The sequence below is a fragment of the Bos taurus genome, chromosome 11 (genome assembly GCF_002263795.3).
Source record: "Bos taurus isolate L1 Dominette 01449 registration number 42190680 breed Hereford chromosome 11, ARS-UCD2.0, whole genome shotgun sequence".
In the NCBI taxonomy this organism is placed as follows: Eukaryota; Metazoa; Chordata; class Mammalia; order Artiodactyla; family Bovidae; genus Bos; species Bos taurus.
In genome coordinates this window covers 73,627,477-73,655,437 of record NC_037338.1, presented here as the reverse complement: position 1 = coordinate 73,655,437, position 27,961 = coordinate 73,627,477, and the positions used below count along the sequence as shown (strand labels likewise).

At 38.6% G+C, this 27,961-nt stretch overlaps 1 protein-coding gene across 6 annotated transcripts in view; it reads right to left on the bottom strand.

Annotated features, from left to right (window-relative positions):
• Positions 1-4: 4 nt before the first annotated feature.
• The window catches only part of ASXL2 (ASXL transcriptional regulator 2), a 113,509-nt gene continuing 85,552 nt past the window's right edge, over positions 5-27,961 (bottom strand). For 5 of the 6 annotated variants that reach the window (XM_005213080.5, XM_059891810.1, XM_010810275.4 and 2 more), the window contains 5 exons: positions 26,385-26,548; positions 21,276-21,372; positions 17,432-17,537; positions 14,256-14,967; positions 5-10,751 (listed from right to left, as the gene is read on the bottom strand). In XM_005213080.5, coding sequence (XP_005213137.1) covers positions 8,274-10,751; positions 14,256-14,967; positions 17,432-17,537; positions 21,276-21,372; positions 26,385-26,548 — 3,557 coding nt within the window. In that variant the 3' untranslated portion in view covers positions 5-8,273. The remainder of the gene's footprint in view (positions 10,752-14,255; positions 14,968-17,431; positions 17,538-21,275; positions 21,373-26,384; positions 26,549-27,961) is intronic. The other variant, XM_059891812.1, reaches the window with a different exon arrangement.

Below are 27,961 nucleotides of genomic sequence, written 5' to 3'. Positions count from 1 at the left end.
TCACTAGAGTAAAACTGTATGCCTTTATTCAACATAAAATGAGTCATTAAGATAAAATACAGTTTGCCCATGTGCAGAAACAATACTATACATTCAATCCTGAAGGTAGTTTTATACGACCAATAAGAGGAACAGTCTAAAAGTAGGAAGAATAAAGATAAGAGTGAGGAGGAACTAAAAGGCAGGGCTTTATCTGTCAAGGTGCTAAGGCCTATGCGTACAAAAATTTTAAAGTAAGACCAGCTAAGGTCATTTCTTCTATTCTGATTTCTCTTGGTGCTGGTGAAAGTCTTAGGGTATGATGCAATGAGTCACAGAATTAATATGGGTTTAAAAAAAATAGGTCATAGCACTTATGGTTAAGTTTTTAATTTCTAGAGTTTCATTTATCATGTACTCTAGATCTTTCATGGGTTCTAAAAATTTCATAACAAACTTTCTAATAACAAACTTGCTCTTCAATAAGTTTATTATCAGAGTAAAGCTGTCAGGTCCTTTTCAGCACAGATTCTGTCTCTGTATACAACGAACAGGAAACCAATTTTGAGACTCTTAAGTTTCATTAATTTAAAGCTTGTTCAGAATGGTTACATATGGGTTCAGCTGGGTTCCTTTCAAACCACTGTCTGAAAACTTAAAATGAAAACAATGGCTGACATGGAGTTCAAGTCCAACTCCAGTGTTTCTAAGCTCTGAAAACATTAGACACTGGTTTTTTAAAAGAATTGACCCAAGAAATATAAGATTTTACATACCACACTTTCCATAGGAAGGACATAGACTGTGTGTATAGTAATAGTTCTAAAGTATCTTCAGGTATTTTAATAGCATTTAGTGCATTGCTTTCTTATTGGGTTAATCTGAATATTAAATATTTACAAAGAGGATCCAAGTGCTCTAATTGGTTTAATATAGAATTTGTCTGAACCAATGTCTGCATCACTTAGCCACAGGTGCACAACCTTAAATGCTGAGCAGTGGCAAAAGCTGTCACTAGATAATATGGTTCAATAGAAAACCATCACTTAGCCCACAAAATGCCTCACATCAAATTCCATGTTCCACTCATGGCAATTCAGTACATTATTAGGAATCCAAAACCTTAAAAAAGTTTCAGTAAAAGGATAAAAATAATTTTAAGTTTTATTAAGTCCAATCTTGGGTTTATCTTTCTTCTTCCCTAGGCACTCACTAAGCTTTGCAGCCAAGATGAAAATCAGGATTTTCCCTTCAGTTTCTTTTGAGCTTGAAGAACCAGGAAAGCTCAATTTGCAGTTATTCTTCATGAGTGCCGGTTATCTAGCCACAGCCCACCTCAACAGCTCATCAGCTCTCTCTTCCAAGTTTAGTCTGTGACAAGGAAATCTTGGTAGGCATGCCCTTTTTAGGTTAAGACTGAGAGATACACAGTGGTACAGAGATTCCTTAGCTTATACAGTCCTTATAAAAGGAACCCAATCTTCTGTTTAAGGTCATGAAGTATAAGGAAAATACAGGGTATCTAACCTCTTACTTCCTGGAGAGACTTGAGACTGTATTACATGGTGGATACACCTAATACCTTTTTGACTGAAAGGTGAACATGGATATTTTGGAATACAGAAATTCAAGCTTCAAACCCATAATCCAGGTAAACAAAGTCTAAAGATAAGCACTGAGAAAATAAATCTATCCTTTTAAAATCTTTCTACTGGAAAGTCATAAAGAATTAGGATTTAGGCCACTTTATAAGGGCAAGTGTCCTGCTGAAGCCTCTTTTAATTCAAGTTCTGTGTAGAAAGGGGGTGGAAAAAGTCAATTCTACAATACTAGAATGAAAAGAACATTAATTTTATCCATAATGGAGGGGGAAAGGGGATGAAAATATCTTAAGTTTTAAATGAATACACTTCCTTCTCACCAGTCTACAAGATGGAAATCAAACTCTTTTATTTCCTTTAGCTTATTTTGACAGGAAAGCTGATTTACCAAACTGTTAGTTGAGTAAGTTGAAAATAAGAAGTATCTTTACTGACATACTGAACAGAATGACTTTCTCAATCTTGGTATTACCAAGAGATTTCTTGAAATTTCTATTAATCTCTAGATCTTCAAATGATAGTTGTCAAAGGAGGTAAATTTTATCAACCTGGCTCACTTACACACTGAATTCTCATGTAGGGGCAATGCCCCTTTTCTTTCTTCCTGTTTTGCCACTGTGCTTTGCTCAGTGCCTCAAAGACCTCTATTTCATAGTTCATTTACTCTTATTAAATTTCATATATTACTCCTTGAGCTCTGAACTAGACACATGCTATATGGTTACTCCTTTAGGAAAGCCTTTTACATGACTGCTTTTACCTTTGCTTAACTAGAACTTTAGCACAGTGCTTCGCACACAGGTGTTCAGAAGATACTCGAACATCATGATTTATGTACACAAACAACTAGAAAACTGTGAAATTTGACTTGTGGAGACCACTCTTGGTTAACTAGTGGTAAAAAGCAATGAACACAGGTTTCTAAGACTCTGTGATGTAAATAAAGGAAAGCTGGGGATCCAATTTGAAGCTGTGTTCTGGTGTACTGCTTTCTCAGTCAACTGCAGTCCTGTGATGTAAATAAAGGAAAGCTGGGGATCCAATTTGAAGCTGTGTTCTGGTGTATTGCTTTCTCAGTCAACTGCAGTCCTTGAGGTCCTATGTCACTACCTGAATATGAATTTTACTTCCCGTGAGGTAGGTAGGAATAACACTAACTATGCATTAGAAATTGGGGGGGGGGGGGAGGGGCATGGCAATTTTTATAAATGGTTATCATGAATTGGTTCACACACTTGGAAATATTTCACCTTCATTCTTATCTACCAAATATGGGAATTATGAGGCAGCACATGTTCCCTGAGAATTTTTTCCTTTAGAAATAGTGTTTTTTCAGCATAAGATTTAGTGCTGTTCTCTTAGGCGTCTATTTCAACATGTTTGGGCAACCCTATGTATGAGTTTCCAATTTTTTTTAAAATAATAAGGCTATTAGGAGAACATTCTCAGGACTTCCCTGGTGATCCAGTGGTTAAGACTCTGCACCCTGAATGCAGGGAGCATGCGCTTTATTCCTGGTCGGGAAGGTAAGTATGCCCAAAGCGGCATACTCCTTTAAGTATTTTATGTATCTTAATTTCCAAAAATTGCAATTTTTCACCACAGCATTTATGGGGAGAACTAGTAAACTACAATTAAGTGTTTCATAGGTCATTAAGATATATTCTTCAAACTCTGACCTTACTTCCTTTCAGGTCACCAATAAAGCTATATATTATTCATTTTTAAAGAATGGGCTATATATCTTTATTTCCAACGACTGACTAGGTATCCTCCTGCTCCTCAGTCATATCCTAGAACTTAGTATTTACAATCTCAAAATGACTTCTGGAGAGCAGGACTCCAGGTTATCTCTAGGTATGTGGTTAACCTCCCCTCTAATATTTGGCTCAGTCCTCATTTCCATAAACATATTTCTTGGCATTAGGAAGAGCAACATTCAAGTTTTCTTAGCCCTTCTTTCTCCAGATCAATTGGAAAAGACATGAAACTGGCTATGAAATTCACTTCTCAAAGAAGGAAAACAGAATGATTTCTATTATCTTCACAAGATTATTTCTTCATGTAAACCCTATGGCTTGAAGGTGGTAGCAGAGAATGTTAATGAATTATTACCACTGTGGAAAAACAAAAACCTACTTCCCCCTTTACAGGTCTTTTCTTACCATTCTTTGTCTTAGAAGCATACTACATAAAAAAGAATGCACTGTGTTTCGACTTTCCCAGCAGTAGGTGGTTAGGAGAGAAAACAAATTCAAGGGTGAGAGCACAGAGACAGACAGACTGGGAGGACTTAACGTTTAGTAATTCACTAGAGTTCTGAAAGAAACACACTACCCTGATTTATCACAAATTTCTCACTTGACTCTCTTCTGTGCAGTCTGTTGGTAATCTTCCAATAGTAGTATAAGGCAACACCTGAGGGCCCTCACCCACACCACGTTCACATGGATGTCAGACCTCAAGATGCATCAAAAACTCCACGGGTGTTCATTTTCACTTTAATTATCTTTTACTTAATAATAAAATGAAAAATAAGAATATATGAATACATACAATCTATATACATATATTTATTGCAAATACTTAAAATTCTCATGTAAAATGATTTTTCTATACTTGTGAAAAAATATGTTTTTAAATGGTGTTGACACCAACTTCTCTGTACATACCCTCAATTCCAATGTTAACAATTCCTTTAAAAAGGCAAGACACAAAAGTTTAGCATTTACCAAACCAGTCTCTACAAACCTTTAAGCCAGAAGGAAAAAAAATAGCTTGTGGTAAATAAGTCAATTTTCTTTTAAAATAAAAAATAAACTCCAAAACTTCCCCTTATTGCATTTTTTTTTGGGGGAAATAATCTGAGTATCTTTGAGTAACTTTCTTCGAAATAATTTGTGCCTTAACAGTGAGGTCCTACATTAAACATACCTTATATGAGAAATTCAAAGTCTTCCACTGTCACTTTTTACATAGATATTAAAATATATATTACTTAAAATATATTACTGGAAAGCTATTTTTTTAAATTGATCTTTAATAGTTGTATCAAATGTAAAGCATTAAAAAAAATAAAGTAACCAAGAATCTATGAAGCTCTTCAACTTTAGGAACTGTTTTACCTATTGTTCTCGAAATTTCAATAGGTTACGTAGGTATTGAAACACGGTAGGAAAGATCCCTGCTTATTACCATATTTCTCAGAGTCTCTTTGGACTATTCTACGAATTGAGCTGAAAGCTACCCTTGGCCAAGTTTTTTTTTTTTTTACTTAGCATATTGTTGTAATGAAATAGGGAGACTTCTCTCCTTGCTGTGAATTGAAATCCCTAGGTCACAGAGAAAACCCTAGTACTGCTTACTGACAGAGCTCTAAACAGTGATGTCATGACCAGAGAAGACCCCCTCATTTTAACAAATAATTTCACCCAAGAGGCCTTCAGGACTCTTAGGTGAAGAAAGGCAGTAAGAAATCAGGATGGTAAACTACCCGATTATGAATGAGTTTATGCCTTCACCCGGAAGGCAGTAAGGTCTTCTTCTGTTTAAATTTGTGATATCTACACTGTGTGCCTTCCCAGCCCATATAAGTATGCTTCCCCGCCGCAAGAAAAATGTCCTGTCTGCCAGGTCCAATATTTAAAAAATGTTACATGGGGTACTACAGACAGCTTCAGTATCTTCAACATGGGTTATTATGTAGGGCAAACAACTTCAGGTTATTTGGCTTTTTGTTTAATAGGAGGAAGAATTTTAATAAAAAAATCTTTAAGATTCAGGGAGCCTTCTCTACTAGACAACTTAAGAATATTCGTCAGTGAGAATGAGATGATAGATACATCATTAATGCCATCTCCCCAAGGTGACCCACCAAAGTGGAAGGTTATCTGAAGGCAGAGAAGATACCCTGGAGGCATCAGCATCAGGCAGCATGCCTGACTAGTCTCTGGAAATAGTGCAACTTAATACCATAAAAATAAGCTGAGCAGCTTATTAGACACATTCCAGACTGAACTGAAAGGTAAAGTAACTGAAAACCTAAGATTAAAAACTGCTTGAAAGGTACTGGGATATGATATTCTAGTAATTTAAAGATTTTCTTGTTCCTACTGCTTCGTTTTTGAAACAGCCAGATTCTACTTTTTGTTCTTTCAGCTCAGTCAGCATTGTAAGATGACCTTCTACCTGACACCACTGTTTTGAAACAAACTGATAAACAGACTGCATTCAATTTTGTACCAATCTAACAGAATCTATTTTCTCATTTAGCCAAGATTGAGGCAGTACACTTAGCTGATGATTACTATTTTATTAGCTGGGGATTATTTGTAAAGAGAATCTGGTGAACAGTACTGCTTAGGGCCTCTCTTCAAGGGCCTGGGTCAAGATGAATAGGCACGATATGGTTTGCTCTCTAAATGGACCTGAAAATCCCTGATGCCTTTCCTCCTTTCCTGGTTAGTCTGTCCATCCTTTGATGAAGAGAACCATGGAGGAGAGACTATGGTAGGAAAGGCGTGAAGAAAAAAAATCCAAATTGATTGTTACAAGTTCACCGTAGGGTCAGTTCTCAAACAGTCAACCACTGCAGGCAGGCAGGCTATCCCTCAGTCCTGCCACTAAAGTGGGTAGTGAGAAAGCTGGGAATAGAGAGTTTTAACTATCATCAGGTCTTTTAAACACCCCTTGGGATTACCCAGGGCACTGACAATTTGAGAACAGAACCATGGTTTTTGATTTCTACTGGTTACTGGCTGGAGAACTTGCTCCTTATCCCTGGATCCTTGCAGATTTCTTATCTGTTAGCTATGTGTGTGCTGGAATAAAAAGGGAAGTTAGAAGAACATTAAATTGTCTTGGCTGAAATAGAACACAGATACTAATCTTCTATTTGCTTTGAACCATAAAAAACTCAGAAACAAACAAACAAAAAACAGAAGTAAATAGTTTCTTGTGGGGTTTTAAAGTACTGAGTGTATGTGTAATTTGAGAGGTGAGATAGGGAGGGGTGGGTAGTACAATGGGGGCAAAGCTAAGATTATTACTGTCTACTTTCCCCTATTTGGAATGTGACTTCATTAAGGAGTTTAAGCTGTTCTGCATTTTGTATATATCACATCCTGAATATTAAGCACGATGACTGTGCTAGGTGGCACAGATACATGTCCTTTACACACATGAAATCAGGAGATTTGAAATCAATATGCAAACGATGCACACTGACAATCCCCAACTTTTTAATACCAAATTCTGATAAATTGTATATTTATTTTCATGTTCTTTAACCATGACTTAAACACATGTATTCAAAAATTCTTCATTTACGAGAGACAGGATTCAACAAAAAGGAAACAAAAAAAAAGAACAAACAAAAATTTGGAGCTGATTTCTCTTCCTTTCTAGACGTTCCCTTAGTCATTCACTAAAGACCCTTTATATTAGAAACTTCTAATGTGTAGACAGCAGTAATCCAAAACAGGGGACATGTTTTCCAAAATAGGAGAATAGGAAAAAGTGTCTGACTTTTACAATGTGTATGCCACACATATATGTTCAAAGTAATATAATTAAGATGATTTCCATGCTCCTCAAATGCCTGGAGGTCAAAACAGATAAAACAGCATGGGGCAAATGTGGTTTAATGAGTTTTTCTACCTGTAGATACAGCTGACTGTAGAACATTAGGTAACAGGCTGGAGAGAATAGGGGGAGAGAGAGGGGCTACTTTGTTTCTAGTGTTAAAACTGTCTTCCAAAGTTCCTTAAATTCAGTTCAAAAATTTCTGCACCTTAACTCCGCTTACCCAACAAAACACCCTATCACTGACACTTCTCTGTTAATTTTCTACTAGTATTTCAAACTTGTTTGTAAGCTCCCATGAATGACTGAATCCTCAGAGATTATTGCTGGAATCACTGCCCTGCACAGGGGATGGTGACCTGAGGGGTCTAGTGAGGCAACTCTCTCTTCAGGGCAAGAAGTGGGAGTAGGGAATGGCAGGGCCTCACAGACCGCAAGCAGAATGCCTGGCAACAGGACTGGGCTGTGGAAACCAAGAACCAACGCAGAACTTTCAGAGTCAGAAACACTATGAAATTAATGCCTTATCAAAAATAACAACTGGAGCAGGTTCCACCTAGGTAAAGGGAGTGAGTAAACCCTCAATCTAAATTCTGCAAAGGCTTAAGAATCTATATGTAAAGCCTGCAGTCAGACTGTCAAGACATAATCAACATGAACAGTCATTTCCTCAGACCATTCCTCCACTCCTTCCTTTTCCTAGCCTCTTAGGAAAGGGCAGAAGGGAAATCACTGCCTTTTACCAGGTGTGGCATTAAACTTTTCAGTCACATGAAGTGGAACAGCAATCTGAAGTCAAAGTAATACATCATTACCTAAACACCTGGAAAAATGTTAAAACAAGATGTGACATATTTACATGATTTTGTAAGTGCAAACTTGTCACAAATTCACAAAGTCTTGCTTGACTTGGACTTACTATACAAGGTGCTCTTTTTCTAAAATGTAAGATCTGTACTCTGTGTTCCTGATTAAGCAACACTTGTCTCTTAAGACAACTGAAACTGAAACCTAGTTTATTTCTATGATTCCAAAAGAACGGCAAAAACCACATCTGTCAACCCTTCCCCATTCCTGTCTCCTTTACAGAGAGCTCTCCTTCTGATCTCATTACCGAACAACAAGGCAGGAGACACAGAGTTTGGAGGGGCCAATGCAATCGTCGTGGCAGAAGGCTCCGCAGCCCTTGCACATGATCATGGCTTTCAACCGGCAGTAACACTTGGAAGGAGTGTCCTCTACGCTGCTCTCCTCAGGGAAGGCCTGAACAGGAATGGTCTGGCCGCGGCTGCCGGCATTCACGGCCTGGCTGGCAGGGATGGCTGTGACAGTCACTGAAAAGGACATGACATCACCAACATTGCTAGACACCTGACTACAGTCGGGCATCCCCGGGACAGAGGAGTTATGGTCCATGTCTGATGAGGTGGAGACGTTGATCATGCCTCTGTAGCTTGGCCCGATCTGTGTGGGGCTCCCGTACAGCTTTGGGGTTTGCAGTGGTGGGAGGAGGAGAGATTGATGGGTAGGACTGTCTGCAGGCAGAGGAAGAGACGTAGAATTGAAAAGCTCTGGGCTGCTCCGCATGGTCTTACCTCTCACTGCATGAGCCATCTGCTTCTGTGCTGCCTGAATAAAATCTCTGGCTAGGGTCTTCTCGTCAAAGGTTTGGCCTCGAGTGAACAGGTAATTCTCCTTACTTAAAGGGGTTTGCTCAGGCACTGGTGTCTCTGCCTTCACATTCTTTTTAGCGGAACAGTCACTGGTGGACAGGGTTTCTCTACTGTGGGGTCCTAAACTTGCATCACACTTGCCAGAACTCTGAGAAGCCTGTGGCTCCTCCTTTACCGGGACAGATTCTTGCTCATCACCAGTACTTTCCTCGTCAGTATCATCTTCCTTCCCGCTGCTACTATCTCCTGCTGCATTTTTACAGTCTGTGTATCCCATTTTCAAGGCCTCAGTGGGGCTACTCAGACAAAATCGGTCTTCGGGGTTCACAGAATGGGTCCTCCTAAAGCTCTCTGTACCCCGGCCATAGGTGGAAATATTAAGTAAGTAGTGACCTGCCATCGCAGGCTTGGATGTCCTTCTGCCAGCAAAACCTAGCATGAACCTCTGGCTTGTGGAAATGTCCTCTAACGGGAAACCTGAGTGAGTAAAGTTGAACTGTGAGGGCTGCACAAATGAGAGAATGTTCTGCCTCCGAACCCTCTGGCTGAGAGTCTGAAGAATCTGATCTTGGGTGGCCTTACTGAGTCCTTCTTGGTACTGGTGTGTGTCAATGCCAGAGTCCCTTAGATCCTTACCTGAAAAGAGCTGCAGGGGTCTTGGAACCTGGGGGAGCTGCTTACTTTGCAAAGTTTTACCCAGGTGCTGTGCAGCTGGATGGGACTGTCTCTCATGAACTTCCTCTCTGGTGCTGTTCTCTGTCACGCTGGTACCTATGAGTGCTCCTACTCCCTTCTCCTCTTTTGTAGTGAGTGGAACAGTTTTCATTTCAACTTTGGTAAGAGGTTTAGGCAGAATTTGCTCCATGGGAACATCTTTGCCCTGCAGCAGCTGAGTTACCAAAGGATTATTAGCAGGGATACTAGAGCTTGGCCTTGAAATGGGTCCATTCATATGTGAAGAAGTTCCCGGAGTTTTAAGGCTAGAGGCTGCCGGCAAAGTGCTCAAGGATGGAGCTGATCCAGTAGGCGTTGTGGTTACGCTGACCTGCGGCACAGGGAGCTTCTCTAAAGTGGCTGTTGTTAACAGAGATGTTAAAGGGGAGGCAGTTGTATCCACTGAGGCGCTAGCACTTATCTCTGCTGAGGCCGGAGGATTGGGGGCATTCTTACTAGAACCTGCTTTAGGCTCCACTGCGCCAGCAGCTGCAAAATGAACAGGCGAGGCACCCATGATCAGAGCAGGATCTGCTGGAGCTGGAGGTGCTTTCTCCTGCCTACCATTACTGGGCCCTTGGGGTTGGCTGAGAGAGGCCACCGTGCCTGTTACCCTGGGGGGATTTAGTTTTTCATTACTTAATTTTCCTAAAGCTGGCGGGAGTGCATGAATGTGGGCTGGGGAGGGGACACCTGCACATGCTCCACCGACGGCAGATGCGGGAGGCACTGAGGGGGTTTGCTGTAGTTGTGCTCCAGGGCCACTAAGAGGCTGTGGCTGGCCTGCGGTCCTGGTCTCAGACTGGGGCTGAGTGTCTGGCCCAGCGGGTAAAAGCTCTCTCGTACCTCCCCTGCTTCCAGTTCCTGCCAGTTCCAGTGCGGGGCCCTTGCTGGGCTCACTGACTTTGTCTGAGTCAGGATCCCCTCCTCTAGCAGTTCTCCTTTCACCCCCCTCCCCTGGACCCTGTCCACCGCCTGGGCCAGGTCCTGGAATGGTCCCTCCAACTGAGGCGGCAGCAGCGGCTGCGGCGGCGGCGGCGGCGGCAGCCCTCTGTGCTTTGACAAGCTGGGCTTTTGCTTTGATGTCTGCAAGGGTTCTGGCTCCTGTTCTGTTAGGACTAGTGATGGAGATTGGAAAACGAGCCCTGGGAGAGACCTGCGATGTAGGAAACGGCATGGGAGAGATTCTGGAGACCGGGATCTGAAAGAATTAAGGGGAAAAAAAACAACAGAGCTTAGCTTTCTTTTATGAGAGTAACAAAACTTAATTAACACAAATTCTGAGAATAGGGTGAACACTATCACAAGGACGGGAGGCCTGTGGCTAAGAGACCAATCCATGGAGACAGCCACACAGGTCCGTCTCTAGGGTCTTTTCACCCCCTCTACTGGTGCCAAAGACTCTCCTCTGTTGACATTCACTCCCACCCAGTCACAAAGCTCTTTTCTCAACACAATTCTGTCTTAATGTCACTACTACTCACAACAGCTGATCATTTAAGATACAGACCTGTCTATGATATCTGTATTTTAAAATATGCGTAAAAGCAAGAAAAAAGAAACAGAAAAAATAAAGTAGCACACTATTGTTGCTGTTTAGCCATGAAGTCATGTCCATCTCTTTGCAACCCCATGGACTGCAGCCCACCAGGCTCCTCTGTCCATGGGATTTCCCAGGCAAGAATACTGGAGTAGGTCGCCATTTTCTTCTCCAGGGGGGTCTTCCCAATCCTGGGATCAAATCTGTGTCCCCATTTGCAGGAGGATTCTTTACCACTGAGCCACCTGGGAAGCCTGTCTTTCATTTCTTGGCTTTACACGAGGTCCAGGGAAAATTTCTTGTTCTCTTTTACACACTCACACATGTACAGCTAAGCATACAGGCTGAATTATCTCAAATTACAGAGGCCTCTGGATAGCACCAGAAGAAAGACCATGTGTAACCCACCCCACCCACTCAAGAGGGAGTACGTACATATTGTCTATACTGTGAACCGAAGTCATTCTCACCGCCTGCTGGCATTATATTTATTTGTGGAGCTTTAAAAAAATATATGTGCTCTAAGTCCTATCCCTAAAATTAAACATGAGAACTCCCAAAGAAAAAATGCATTTCTAAAAACCTTGTGAGGAGATTCTGAATGTTAGGTCTGAAACCACTGATTTTCATATCATAAAATATATTTGAAAAGACTCTGACTTCTGTTCAAAACAACACTTTGAAATCTATTGGAATGCATCAGAATGCACCAATCTTAAACCTTCTAATAGTTGGTAAAGTTAAAAACAGAAAATAATGGTTACAGATGTTCTAGGGCATTTAACTAAAAAAATTAAGCCACAGAGCCCAAAGATAATGCATCTTTCTGGAACTCCTTAATTGAGAATAATAAAGTCACTAAGGATTTTGCATTACTGGCAATACTCATTTCTGAAAAGGTCAGCAGTCCTGAAAAATTCTCTCTCATTCAGAAGTTAGACCTATGGGATTATGTAACACTTGTCATAAAGCCCATATATTTCTCATCTGGAGATATACTGAACCTCTATCTCAAAGTTCCATCTATTTTACATCCAACTGCACACAGTATTTTATAAGCTGCCCAGAGTAAAGTCATTATTACCCCTTAGTAATACCATCTGGAACAGACAATTAATAGGGAGAAAAAACAGATGAAACTAGAAAATTAAAAACAAGAAAGTAAAAAGCACAGGTGTTTAGAGGAATCATATATAGGATTAGAAACAAACCATCTTACATCAGAATAACCTTGAGAATAACATATCCAGCACAATAAATATCTATCATAATGACTGAAAATCAATAACATGTTGATGAAATAAGGATAATCCTTCAAAGTGGTTAAAATAAAAATTCTTAATGCTTAAAAATAATTTCAGTTATTTATGTAATTAGTCCTACTACCTGTTTATGTAGAATAAATGACATGTAATACTTTTTTTTTTTTAATTATGGAAACCACACAAGGTTTCTAGGTGTTGATAACAATTCCAACAACTTAACTTACTGAGAAGCCCTCTCCTTGTATAGAAAAAGAATAAAGGAATTAGATTCTTTCTGTTATAACTGTATACTGAATGGAAAATATACAATGTATGTCTGAGTTTTCTATCTCTCTCTGTAGATATATATATATATATGTATATATTTTATATTATATATATGTAGGATAGATACATGTGCATATATAATTTTATACAATAAGACATTCATAATAAAATTCAAATTTTGTTTTTCTACTTAAGTTTTGTTTAAAGGATTTGTTCTAAATTACATTAAGCTTTGTCTCAGAAAGAGGGATTTGGATAAGGTCTAAGGTAAGAGAGTTATAATACTAAAGTCACTTCTGCTAGAAAGCTTCGAAATGAGGAAGGAGTAAAAAAAAAAAGGAAAACAGTTAAGTAACATAAATTTGGTTGCAAAAGATTTAAGTTTTCATTGCACAGTCTCTTTGGATTAGCAGATAAGATGTGGAAAGAGTAATGATGGTTCTTACCCAGTGTCATTTATATAAAGTAAAACCTAAACTGTAACTCAGCTCTCAGGTCTAGAGATAAGATAAGCTTTAAAGAAAGGCTTCTCATATTTTTAAAGAAGAATAGTAAGTGATTATTATAAAATGAAAATCTCCAGCAAAGCATGAGAGTGTATGCTAATGGTAGAAAAATATCAAAAAAAGGAAAAGGAAATTCCGGAGTGCTGAAACCACAAAATTTAAAATTAAGAACAGCATAGTATTAGTAAAAAGAAGCAAAATGGAGAGGAGTCTTATAGTGCATGAAACAGGTCAAGTACTTCTAACGGAGTATTTCAAGGGTTATTTCCAGTAGGACTTCAGTTCACCTAAGTTAAATTTAAAACGGGAAAAAAGTATTTCTATTTGGCTTATTTTTAAACTTATATTCCAATGTGAATGAATAATATCCAGTGCCAGAATTCATGCAGACACAATAATACTTATAAATACTATTAATAAAAAAATTAAATCAATAAATATGATTAATGAAGAATGAACTGAAAACTGATGCTAGGCACAAGACCAAGTACACACGAAGGTAGTGACACTGCTACAGAAATTTAAAAGATCTTGATACACAGCAATGTATGGCTGAAGCACAAGTTAATCACATATCCAAAGCAGCAGAGCTTAGTAAGGCTATACCATCTTATAATCCCTCAAGTGACCAGTGGAGATTCATGGCAGCCACACACATTTCCTATAAAAGGACAGAACTAAAAGGGAGTTCAGACCCTCAAAACATCAAATCAGTTATGGCAGCAAGAAAAGGGTCAAGGTACACTTAAACATCATGGCTCTTGATAAAAAGATACATGATCTCTTACATCAATGACCTCCTCCTGTTTACTATTATACTTACAGAATACATTCCATAATTGTCTTAAAATACAAGAGTAGCCAGCAGGGAGGGTGGGTGGAAGTGGATTACATTAGATTTTCAGATATTTGAATAAGTATTCAAATCCCAATAAAGATTTGTAAGGATGCACTTCTAAATGCCTGTTTCTTAATAATTTTACTCATATATGACCATGGTTACACACATATCAAATACATACCACTGCTTCCACATTAAGAAACATCACAAACACTTGAAATTTAGTAGGCAAAACCAAAAACTTGTTCAGACCATCTCTCTTCTTCAATTCTTCCTGCTTTCTTACCTTGAGAGGTGGTACTCTCCGCACCTGGAACCTGTCCCCTCTACTGAGAAAGGGCTGTGGGGAGACTTGAAATGGCTGCTGGTGCTGGCGATGCTCAGTGACACGCGGCCTTTTCTCCCAGCTTGTTGGGGCCTCTTCTTGGGTGAGAGAAGATTTCCTCTTGAGGCTTTCTGGGCTGTGATCAGCCAGAGTTGATGGAGGCTCTTTCATAGTTGTCTCCTGTGGACTTGCTTCTACTGTGGGCTTCATTACTGTTGTTTCTACCCCAGGACTCTTGGGTTTGCTCAGGGAAGTAACTAAAGCTTCCTGGCTTTCATTTTTATTATAATTTGAAGCTGTAGTGAGATGATTCTTTTTCTCAGATTCCTGTTCAGCAGAGGCAACTGGCTTTTGCTCCACAAGAGCCTCATCCTTCGGGCACTTGATGGGAGGAATGCTGCTAAGCTCATTTGTATTGGTAGCTGGGGAAAGAAGGGGCTCTGTGGAGTGTGGCTGCGTCTTATCTTGGCTTTCATGCTCTTCTTTTCTGACTGGTGATGGCATCTGCAGTACTTCCTCTTTAGATTCTAACTGGGGAATTACTGGGACTACACTGACAGGCGAGGCCTCTGAAGGAAGCGTAGATTTTGGTTGCTCAGCTGGGGTTTTCTTTACTTTGGGATCATTGGGTGAAGCTGTCAATTTCTTTGAATCTTCAAGACTCAGGCCAGAACTAAAGGGTGGAAGAAAAAAATTCTGTAGTTGAGAAATCGCCTATGTTATTGAATATATTATGAGATAATGTATATGGCAATATCTGGAAGAACCTGTGATACTTAGTCAGTAATCTTCATATATTAACATCACTATTATTAATATTAGTGAAAGGTCTGGAGCTAGAGCACCTAGATTCAAATCCTGGCTCTGATACCTACTATCCATGTGATATTAAGTAAGTGAGTAGCCTCTCTGTCTCAGTTTCTTTAGCAGTGTTGTTGTTGAGTCACTAAGTCATGTTTGTCTCTTTGCGACCCCATGGACTGCAGTATGTCAGGCTTCCCAGTCCTTCACTATCTCCCAGAGTTTGCTCAAATTCTTGTTCATTGAATCGGTCATACTATCCAACCACCTCATTTCTTTAATAGTACATTGAGGCTAATCACTTCACAGTGTTGCTAGGATGAGTAACTAATGTATGTAAAGTACTTAGAACAGTGTACCGAGGACATAATAAATCCTCAATGTAATGTTAATTATTATTATTATTACTTCTGCTTACAAAGGAGCTACATTGTCTAGAGGCATGCACCACAGACTTCCCACAGAGAAGTGAAAGAAGCCAAAGACCCATGTCCCCTAGGATTGTGGGTTTGGACTGTAATCAGCTTGGACAGTAAGGAGATCAAACCAGTCCAGTCCATCCTAAAGGAAATCAGTCCTGAATATTCACTGGAAGGACTGATGCTGAAGCTGAAGCTCCAATACTTGGCCACCTAATGCGAAGAACTGACTCACTGGTAAAGCCCCCGATGCTGGGAAAGACTGAAGGCAGGAGGAGGAGGGGACAACAGAGGATGAGATGGTTGGATGGCATCACCGACTCAATGGACATGAGTTTGAGTAAGCTCTGGGAGTTGGTGATGGACAGGGAAGCCTGGTGTGCTGCAGTCCATGGGGCTGTAGAGTCAGACACGACTGAGCGATTGAACTGAACAGCTTTGTTCTGAAGTACCCGTAGAAAGGCTGGCCCAAGAAATCTAAGGAAACCAGAGGAAACAGTAGGAGAGCTGACTCATCTCCAGAGGTTGAAAATGAAAACTGAATTTTTGGAAAATCTGTTTAAATTTCACTTGGTATAGCTCTAAAATTCTGAGATTAAATGCCTCTGAGCTATCCTGGGAATGAAGGCCAAGTAGGACTTCCTGGCTAACAGCTAGACTACACTGGAGGGTTCACTACAGATTTCCCCTAATGTCTCAGAATACTGTACAAGTAAAAGTAAGATAGTCCTCTTTGGTGACTTCAAATAATCAGTCCTGTACCCCTGAGATGGAATGGCTAAGGACAAATTTGTACAGTAATCAAATGTAGTCCTCCCCAAAAAGCTGGCAGAAAGTAACAGCTAAAAACATAAAGACCCAAGAATGGCTGTAACGCTTGGAATGAACAATATTTATAGAATAACTGCCACCTGTGATCATGGTCTAAATGTATTCACTTTGATTTCTGTAGAACAGCTCAAAGCTCACACCAAGAAGGTAAAAAAATCAGTGTACTGGGCTCTTCATTTCATTAAGAATCACTTCTGAAATGACCACAGAGAGGATAAGGACTGGGAGATAAGGAAAAGAGCCGTTTGTTCTCAAGCTGTGATTATGGAGTATCCTTAAAGGTTGCCATTAGGTACACATAAGGAAGGAAGAGAAACTAACAGACAATTAAGACTCTGGGTATTCAATTCTATTTCAAACAATACAGCTCCATTGTTATCTATTAAGTGTTCCCATTAAGTTTTTTTTTTTTCTGGGGGGTGGGGGGCGGATGCTTTGTGGCTTGTGGGATCTTAGATCCCCAATCAGGGCTTGAACTTGTGTCATCGCAGTAAAAGTGCTGAGTGCTAACCACTGGACTGCTAGGGAATTCCTCCCATTAAGATTCTGTTAAGGAAAAAACAAGACTCAGACTACAGTGCCTTGAGAAAAGGGTCTGTATCTTGATTACGCTATGTGTATCTCCCAGAGTGTCTTTTAGAGAAGAAAGGCTGTTTAATTACATGTTGAATATCATGGCATGTATTATAGGATTCTTAGTGATTCTGGATAAGTCATCCTATTGTGGGATAACTGCCTACAGTTAAAAAAAAAAAAAGAAGTATAGAACTTCTGTATTCTTATATATTAAAAAGTTACTGGAAAAAAAGCCAATCTATCCAAAGAAAGGACTCGAATTCAAGAAAATAAAATCTTTTCTTTTTTTTAAGAAACCATACCATCTATAATGGCAATGTGTTAAGAGTTCAAGGTTATGAGAAATCCAATTCTGTGTACCTAAGGATTATAAGAAGAAAAAATATTCTTGGTAAAAAAAATGAAGAAAATTGCAGACTAGATTTTCTGGGAAGGTAGTTAGATGAAGTAACACATGACATATATATAGGAATTAACAGATTTGGTTTATAAAACCTGTCTTGATATTACCTCTGACCATAGTAGCTTTCAAAGAATTGTTCTTTCCACGGCTCTACTTTCTTCTCCTTCTCAATCTCTTGTCGAATTCTCACCTGCATCTCCGGTGTAAACTCACCTACAATGTACCAGAAAAAAGAGATGTTCAATAGGAATGTGTTGTTTGCAGCTTTCCACTACTGGCAAATCATGATAGAATCATGAAGGAGTAATATTATCATGTGAAAGTAACAGAAATCTCCCCAAATTCCTCACTGTAAGGGAGAACTCCGTAAGTGCCATAAGTTGAAACATACACACTTGCATCCCACCCCATGTAGTTTCCAGTACTCAGCTGAGTTTAAGTGGGCTTTTTCTCTGGATTTTCCTTGTATCATTCCCTTCCAGCTCCTAATATTCCCTATAGATTTTTTATAAACTTTTTTTCCCACTGGAAAAAAGAGTCATATGCTTTTGGTAAACAATGACACTGAACATTTTATTATTTGAGTTTTATTTAATGTAGGAGACCTGGGTTGGGAAGATCCCCTCGAGAAGGAAAAGGCTACCCACTCCAGTATTCTGGCCTGGAGAATTCCATGGACTGTGCAGTCCATAGGTCGCAGACAGTCGGACACAAATGAACGACTTTCGCTTTCACTTTCTCTGAGACAACTTGTATTTTAGGCCTTTTAGCTTTAACAGCATAATGAACACCTATGGCCCTGCTTAAAGACATTTTGAGGTTCCAGTGAAAAGGTAGAGAGCTATTTTTGGAGTTGTCAGTTTTCTAATTGTTCCAGAAACTGTATGAGTCTAGTGCCCTAGCAACAAGACACTCATTATGCCAAAGACTCAGCTGCTCTGAATATGCCATTTATTTTCATATACTACCAATCACATCTCAATCTTTCCCACTCCATCAGTACAGAACAATGAATGTGCTTGGTAGGCCATCTTAAAACCTGTTCCTGAGACAGACTGCTGCTAAGTCACTTCAGTCATGCTGTTTCCTGTTAATTCTCTAATACCCAGGACATCAAAGAATAAGTGGAAAGAGTATATTTGAAGTATTAGACCTCTTAGGTCTTAGAAGTATAAGAAGAGGGGAAGGAAAAGTGTTAGAGGGCATCTAATACTTACCACTGCTGCTGCTGCTAAGTCACTTCAGTCATGTCTGACTCTGTGACTCTATAGACGGCAGCCTACCAGGCTCCCCTGTCCCTGGGATTCTCCAGGCAAGAACACTGGAGTGGGCTGCCATTTCCTTCTCCAATGTATAAAAGTGAAAAGTGAAAGTGAAGTCGCTCAGTCGTGTCCGACTCCTAGTGACCCCATGGACTGCAGCCCACCAGGCTCCTCCGTCCATGGGATTTTCCAGGCAAGAGTACTGGAGTGGGGTGCCATTGCCTTCTCCGAACACTTATCACAGTCTTGGGCATATGAGTGGAAGAAGAGGGATTTAACCATCAGAATCCACCTAGAACTTCTGCTTTTTGGTTGTGTCTACTGGGCTTAATAAAAAGAGGGATAAATAATACTGAACTCTGTTCACATGTGTACAGTGTTCCAAGTTTTTGCTACTCATAAAATATGATAGCATGTATAGGTATAGCAGTGACTGCTCATATTTTTAAAAAAAGTAACATAATAATAGAGGTAGCACTGTTTATAATATCTACTTTAAAAAGTTGGGGAGTAGGGAACATAAATCTAAATTATTCTTAAAAAAAAAAAAAAAAAGTACTGGTAACAGATATGTTTTAAAGTGCTCATGTGATTCTGACTCCTTCAAAAAAATGGGGTCTCTGTTCATAGAAATCTTCAAGAGAAAGGTCAAAAGTAATCAGTAAGTGATCCCTTCTACACAGTTGTAGTGATCACTTCTATAACAACTATAATGAAAAATACAGATATTAATTAGCTGGTCAATTAGCTCCATCAGTGATCTGACAAAAAATGAGCAATGAATAGCATTCCCAGTGCTCCCCTTATAACTGTATGTATTTTAAAGCTGCTCACACTTGTTTTCACAAAGCTAATTCCTTGGCACAACCTCCCATAATTTTCAAGTGTTATTTTGTATTCTATGTGTACTGACACAGTGACACATACAGTATTTGAAATAAAAATTATACAGTCACATACTACAAAACTACAGTCATCAAAACAGTATGGTACTGGCACAAAAATAGAAACACAGATCAATAGAACAGGATAGAAAACCCAGAAATAAGCCCATGCTGTGCTATGCTTAGCTGCTTAGTCATGTCTGACTCTTGCGACCCCAAAGACTGTAGCCTGTCAGGCTCCTGTGTCCATGGGATTCTCCAGGCAAGAATATTGGAGTGGGTTGCCATTTCCTTTTCCAAAGCTTATGATGCTACTGCTAAGTTGCTTCAGTTGTGTCCGACTCTGTGCGACCCCAGAGACGACAGCCCACCAGGCTCCCCCATCCCTCGGATTTTCTAGGCAAGAACACTGGAGTGGGTTGCCATTTCCTTCTCCAAAAGCTCATGCACCTATGATCAATTAATCTATGACAAAGAAAGCAAGATTCCACAATGTTGGAAAGACAGCCTCTTAAACAAATGGTGCTGGGAGAACTCAACAGTTACATGTTATATGTGGAACCCAAAAAGAAATGATATAAATGAACTTAGAAACAGATTCACAAACTTTGAGAACCAGCTTGATTGCCAGGGGGAAGGGACAGTTAGGGACTTTGGGAAGGTCATATACACTCTGCTATATTTAAAATGGATAACCAACAAGGACCTATTGTATAGCATACGGAACTCAATGTTATGTGGCAGACTGTATGAGAGGGGAGTTTGGGGGAGAATGGATATGTGTATATGTATGGCTAAGTCCTTTCACTGTTCAGCTGAAACTAACATAACATTGTTTGAGTCCTTTCACTGTTTAGCTGAAACTAACATAATATTGTTTGAGTCCTTTCACTGTTTAGCTGAAACTAACACAACATTGTTTGTTTATCAGCTATACCCCAAAACAAAATAAAAAGTTAAAAAAAAAATAGTCAGTGGCTTTAATAATGGCTGAACATTAGAATCACTTGGGGAAAAAATCAAAAAAAAAACCCCCACTGAAACTCCACGCAAAACAAAAACTGAGAGTGAGGCCCAGATGTCAGTATAAAAAAAATACCACAAGTGAGTATAATGAGCAGTCAGGCTTAAGAACTGCTAATAGTGACTGATAATTATACACTATGCAAACACAGTCAATTACTCTTTTTATGCTTTATAATTTACCCTCTGTAAAACCGTTAGATCAGAATTAGAAACATGGCAAACCAATGACCACAGTTAGCAATTCTTGGTTGTAATTTGTATTTATTAAAGCACTCTAGCTGCCACTGAACTGTACACCTCAAATGGGTGAATTTTATAGTACATAAAACATTTCTCAATAAAGTAGATTTTTTAAAAGTTCTTAGTAATTCTTTTTACTGTTAGTTTCATTGATATGGGGCAGTGAGAAAGAAGTTATCTCATTGTTTACCAAACCATGATTCATAATGCCATGAAATAACTCACTCTATCAACTGCCAAGCATGAAGCTAGAAATAATGAAACAGAATCTTTAGAAATAGGGCCTAAAAATCTGTGTATTTTCAGCTTCCCAGGAAAGTTTAAATCCTTGAACAAACATCTTGCTGAACTCCATCTGGAGCCAAACTTGGTTATGGGCTCTAGATAAAAGTCTAGCAATGTATTTCACTAGTTCTTCCCTATGAAATGTTCTGTCCTTTGCCTTCCCAAACTGGGCAAACACCTATTGAGGCTCAGAGCTGCCAATATGCCCTCCCCATGCATACACATTCTAGGAGACACATAAAGTTAACAGTTACCTTCTGAAAGTCTTTCCTTCCAGCCTTGGGCTGCTGAAGTGAAGAACTCATTATTAAGGGCTGAGCCATTTAACTTCATCAGACCATCTGGACCAACCTGGGTCAAAGAATAAGCCACAGAAAGCTCAGGAAGACAACCAAATGTTAACATGTGGAATTTGATGTTCCTGTCTTTTTTAGAAAAGAATGTGTGTACATTAAATTTTACAGAAACAAGACTAAATCATACCATGCTGATTATGGATACTTTGAATATTTTATAATGTAATACTGTTTTGTTTTGTTTTTTCTAAAAAATTTCTTTCCTGTTCATCTCTTTCTTCCTCTCAATTCTATTTCTTATTAATTATACTTAAAGAATCTTCTGCAAATAAATACATATATAAGAGGATTTTTCTAAAAGGTTGTTTGTTTTCTAAAACTGTGACAAATTACACACTACTCTGAAACTTATTTTTCTTACATAATACAATGTCAAAGTGTCTCAACTGGCATAGTTTTAGTTCCACTATAATAGCTGCAGATTATTTCATTGTATGAATGTCCCTCAATTCATGTACCAATTTCCTAATCATAAACATACACTTTGTTTCCAGTGTCTTCCCATAATCAACAAAGCTGCAATAAGCATTCCAGTAAAGATGAATATACTAGTTCTTTTTATCTATGGGACAGGTTTTGAAAGCAAAGAAATATCTGTGTGTGTATAAAACTAAAGACTGTTAGATTATTTTCTAAAAAGGCTAAAACAATTCACATTTCTACTAGAAATATACGAGCATACTCCTTATCTTGTCAACAAGAGATATTAACACACTATTTAACTTCTACCTATTAATGAGTTTGAAATGATAAAAATTTCCTTTATCCTGACTACTAGTTTTATCTGTCTTTCTGGTTGTTTACTGACTACTTAGATTTGCCATCTAGTGAAAGGCTAATTCCTATCATCTGCTCATTATTCAATAAGGCTCCTTATCTTTATTTTGTGAGAATCTTTTTCATGTTTACTTTTGCACAGTAAAACAGCCACATAATTTGAAGGTATTTCCTTCATTTGTCTACTGACCTGATTTGTGATGTCATGCCAAAAGGTTTTAAGATTCTTCTTTACACTTGCAATGTTATTAACCGCCATTCTCTCAAAGGTAACATCTAGATTCCTACCAGAACCCCTATGCAGATTCTTCATTAATAAAATGATTTTAAAATTTATATGGAAAACTGAGAGGGGAACTGCCTAAGTACTAAACATACCACACAAAGTCACTACAATCAAAACACTTATTACTAGCATTAGAGTGAGCAAAGAAATAACTGAAGGAGAAGACTGCCTATAAATACATACTGCATGTAAATAGAAGAATATATAACAAAGATGGTAATTCAAACTGAGAGGAAAAGGATGGTTATATAAACATGTAGTGCTGGAATAGCTGGCCATCTAGTCAGTAGAAAATAAAGCTGAACCACAATTTCAGAGCAACATAAAAAATATTCTTGATGGATTAACAGTTTAAAGTCACAAAGTTTTGAAGAAAATTTAGGTAACTATTGGGACATCTTAGGGATTAAGGAACTCAATTCACTTTACTTTCTAAATCTATCTGGGCCAGGATGATATTCCTCTGGCTCTAGAGCAGAAACTTTTTCTGTTAAAGACAGATAGGTCATATGGTCTCTGCTGCAACAGCTTAACTCTGTTGTAGCTATAGATAATATGCAGAAACTAACTGAAATGTCTGAATACCAATAAAACTTTATTTACAAAAACAGGCAGTGGGCTGAAATTGGCCTGCATGCTAAGAAGCTTGCTGACTGATGTTTTGTATTCTATAGATTTGGCAGAGGAGTAACTGACTTTCCTATGAGAACAGGTCATTCAACATCTCCTTGAACATTCCAGTGTTGAGCAAGTTACTCCAAAACAAGTCAGTCCATTCTACAGTTTAAGAGCTCTATTTTTTTTTAAGGTTATTTTGACTCCAAATTTGTTTCCTGGAGAAACGAAGTTTACCTCTTCCATAGACAGACCTTCAAATATATCTGAAGAGAGGTGTTTTAATCCACACTCCTTCCTTATTCTTTCCTCTGGTCTACATAATGCTTTCCCTACTGTTCATTGTTGGGTACTCCATACACTGAAATATGGTGTCCAATGTTTCATGCTAATAATAACCAGAATTTTGGATAAACTCCAAATTTCATCGGACAATGAGGCAGAATCACTAAAACATTCACTAATAATTTCATTAATAAATTCCATACTCCCTGTTCTCAGATTACCGTGCCTTCCCACCACAGTAACTGAAAACGACAGTCAAGCAGCCTCCTATTAAGCATACACAACAGGACTGCACTCAACAGAAAGCCTGTAAGTTCTAAGGTGCCTTTTAATTTCAAAACTGAAGATAGCAAGATCCCCTCTAACAGAGGACAAGGACCATTAGTCATAAGACAGTTCATTTTAGTCATAAGACAGTTTAAAGAAACCCACAATAAAGTTCTACAGATAGACCTTCTCTATTAGGTCTTGTGTTATTAGCCCCAACCTACAAACTTGAGTCTTTAAAAATGATGAGAGCAATACCAGGCAATAAGAGAAGTTCTTTAAAAACTCTCCCAAAACTTCAGTCTCCTTACTCGTTCTAACCAAGAACTGGGGATCCCCAAATCTGCAATTTCTCCAAGAAATGTTAAGGCAGGGAGAGCAATAGCTGGGAAGGATCCATTTTACTTCCTTTCCCTACTGCTGGTAGTATACTGACTTATCTGACTCCCCAGAAATGGAATCTGACCTTTCACACGTGCTAATTCATAGCAATATAAAAACTGGTATCAATATAGTTTAGTAGAAAGATGATTTTCAGAATAAGAAAGAATTTAGTTTTGACTTTATAGTCAAATAGCTATAATGATCTGTATAGCTTACTTATAATCTCTTACTACAAACTAGAGGACATATCTAGTTCTCTTACTATAATACAGGTAAAACAAATCTCTACCATCCTGTTTTTAAATGATTAGAAAAAAGTGAAATGCCTTACAGATTGCTTAGAACATAGTACATACTTGGAAATAATCATTAATCTTTTAAAGAAACCACAGAATTGAAAAAAACTTTACAAAATCATAATGAACCTTTTGCAGAAGAGGAAACAGAAGATCAAAAAGGAGAATGACTTGCTAGTCACTCCTCCTTCCTCGATGAAAGCCTAGGTCTTGAACCTATGCCTTATTCCTGACCAACTTAAATTTCTCTGGTCCCTGCCAAGATTCTTCCAAACCTTTAGTGTTTCTACTAGGTACCATTTAGTTTTATTAAGGAGTACAAACTATTTTGGATTTTGTTGTTGTTCAGTCACTAAGTCGCGTCCAACTCTTTGTGAACCCATGGACTGCAGCACACCAGGCCTCCCTGTCCCTCACTATCTCCTGGAGTTTGCCCAAGTTCATGTCCACTGAATCACTGATTCTATCCAAACAACTCATCCTCTGCCACCCTCTTCTCCTTTTGCCTTCAACCTCTCCCAGCATCAGGGTCTATTTCAATGAGTCAGTTCTTCACATTAGGTGGCCAAAGTATTGGAGCTTCGGCTTCAGCAACAATCCTTCCAATGAATATTCAGGGTTGATTTCCTTTAGGATATCTAGTTTGATCTCCCTGATGTCCAAGGGACTCTCAAAGAGTCTTCGCCAGCACCACAGTTTGAAAGCACCAATTCTTTGGTGGTCAGCCTTCTTTAGGGTTCAACTCTCACATCCGTACATGACTACTGGAAAAACCACAGCTTTGACTAGACGGACCTTTGTCAGCAAAGTGATGTCTTTGCTGTTTAATATGCTGTCTTAAGTTTGTCATAGCTTTCCTTTCAAGAAGCAAACGTCTTCTAATTTCATGGCTGCAGTCACCATCCACAGTAATTCTAGAGCCCAAGAAGAGAAATCTGCCATTGCTTCCATTTTTTCGCCTTCTATTTGCCATGAAGTGATGAGACCAGATGCCATGATCTTAAGTTTGTTTAATGCTGAGTTTTAGGCGAGCTTTTTCAATCTCCTCTTTCACCCTCATCAAGAGGTTCTTTAGTTCCTCTTCGCTTTCTGCTATTAGTGGTATTATCTGCATATGAGGTTCTTGGTATTTCTCTTAGCAATCCTGATTCCAGCTTGTAACTCATCCAGCCCAGTAATTCTCATGATTTACTCTGCATATAAATTAAACAAACAGGAAGACAATATACAGCCTTGTTGTACTCTATTCCCAATTTGGAACCAGTCTGTTGTTCCATGTAAGGTTCTAACTGTGCTTCTTGACCCATATACAGGTTTCTCAGGAGACAGATAAGATAGTCTGGTATTTCCATCTCTTTAAGAATTTTCCAGTCTTTTGTGATCCACACAGTCAAAGGTGTTCACGTAGACAATGAAACAGAAGTATATGTTTTTCTGGAATTCCCTTGCTTTCTCTATGATCCAACGAATGCTGGCAACTTACTTTGTACATCTGGAAATTCTTGATCCAAGTCTAAAGCCTAGCTTGAAGGATTTTGAGCATAGCCTTGCTAGCATGGGAAGTGAGCACAAATGGCTGGTAGTTTGAACATTCTTTAGCACTGCCCTTCTTTGGAACTGTGATGGAAAACTGACATTTTCCAGTCCTGTGGCCACAGCTGGGTTTTCCAAATTTGCTGACATCATAAGTGTATTATTAAAGCAAAAAGTGTTTTAGAAAAGTTTAACAAAAAATGAAAATAACATTCTTAATCTCATCAAAAGATCCATTGAAACACCCCATGTAATGTCTTAAGACAATTCTTCCTTCTGAATTATACTCTGTGCATGTCTACATCCTAATATGATAGCTAGACAAATTTTATTCCAAATCCTGACATTTCTGATAAGAGGGTTCTTTTTCTTTATAAGCCTTACAGGGCCACCCAATTAAGAACACTTACAAGAAATATTGTTTTTCTTATTAATACCTTTGATATCACTTCTTTACACGTACACACAAAAACCATTTTAAAAATCTTAAGGAGTTCTAAAGGTGATGGCTGAAAGAAGCCCCAGAAGGGTTAGAAAACTGCTGATATGCTTGAAAGAACATACCTGTCGATCCACCTCTGGAAGTAGTAAAAGCAATCGCTGTTGGCAGTCTCCAGGAAGGACTGAAAAGGTGTGTTTGTTGATTAGCGCTCGTAGGTTTGTATTAACCAGAATGGAATCTGGCGTCTCAACATCAATCTCAGCACATTTAGTTCTCTTCATTTGCCCTGTAAAAACATGGAGAAGAATCACCTGGGCCTTCTTCACATTCCTGTTTCTTTCTAAACTATACCTTGCTCTGCAGTGCAAAAATGTCATGGCTGTCATTACTTTAAAATATCACACTATGAAGAAGATAACACTTAAGGTTCTTAGAATAAACAAAGCAAATTTTGTTCATTCATAAGGGATAAAAAAAAAATATGTTATCTCCCCTGCAAAACTGGAATAAACTGTAAAAGTGAATCTTTTGTCATACTAAAAAATGCATTTTATGTTTGAGATTTGATCATTTCACTAATGGAATTGAGAAGTTTATAACACATACATAGAATGACTGAAAAGTAGAAAATTCAAATATCTCTATAAATTACACCGAGGCTCTTTTTCTCTTCCCATAATTATTTTCATCAATTTTCTCTGCATTAGCTAAAAATGTTACGATTGAACAGCTTAGCAGTTACAGAAAGTCTGTTCACAACAGGAAGGTTTCAGTCTTTCTAGACACTGATAGAGTTGAGAACACAGTTTAAAACATAAATGGAATCTGTGGCTTTCAATTCTACAGAATTTTCTCACATTATTTTTCCTGTATTCTTGCATTATTGCCCCCCTTTCAATTTCTGGCCTTTCTGACATTCCCACTATTTAAGACATTGGACAGGCTAGACTCACATTCCCACTTTACCTTCTCTTTTTCAATCTCTCCTTTGACCTATGTACTAGGAAATTTTTCCACCTCTAACTTTAAGTACTTCTACTAGAATTTTTTATCTCTGCTCCCATAGTATCTAATATCCTGGAACTCTTTATTTTCTGATTTTTAAAAACAGTATTATTCTGTTCTTTCATGGATGTGATATCATCTTTTATGTCTTTCTGTGAATACCATAGCTTTTAAAGTTACTTAACATTTTCTCCTTCCTGATTTATCTCTACTTTTGTGAGTCTATATTTCAGATCCTCTCATGATGGAGGTTTTCTTCAAAGGTAATCACAAGCAAAAACAGGTCCTAGAAGACTGACTGAAAATTCTGGTGCCCGGGTGTGTCTTGCAGACTGACGAGCTGCACAGAAGTAGCTTCCAGATGATCTCTTTTAGCTGGCAATCAATACATTTGCCAGCGCAGTTGTTTTTTTTTTTTAGGCTATTCAATTTCTTTGAGTACCAATCCCTCAATCTCCTGCTGAAGCTTAGGTGGGGAGGAAGAACAAAGTAACGGAGATAGAAACATGCCCCACTACTAACATTCTGGACACCAAGCAAGCAGGAGGATCTATTCTATATTTGTGTTTTATTTCATTTCCCTGATTTCAGTATACTGCCTCCTTATCTGTCCTCAGTTATGTATGGTGTCTCTAAACTTAAAGTCTGTAAGATTTAATTTCACCTCAAAATAAACCTCTTGTCTCCTGCTAGG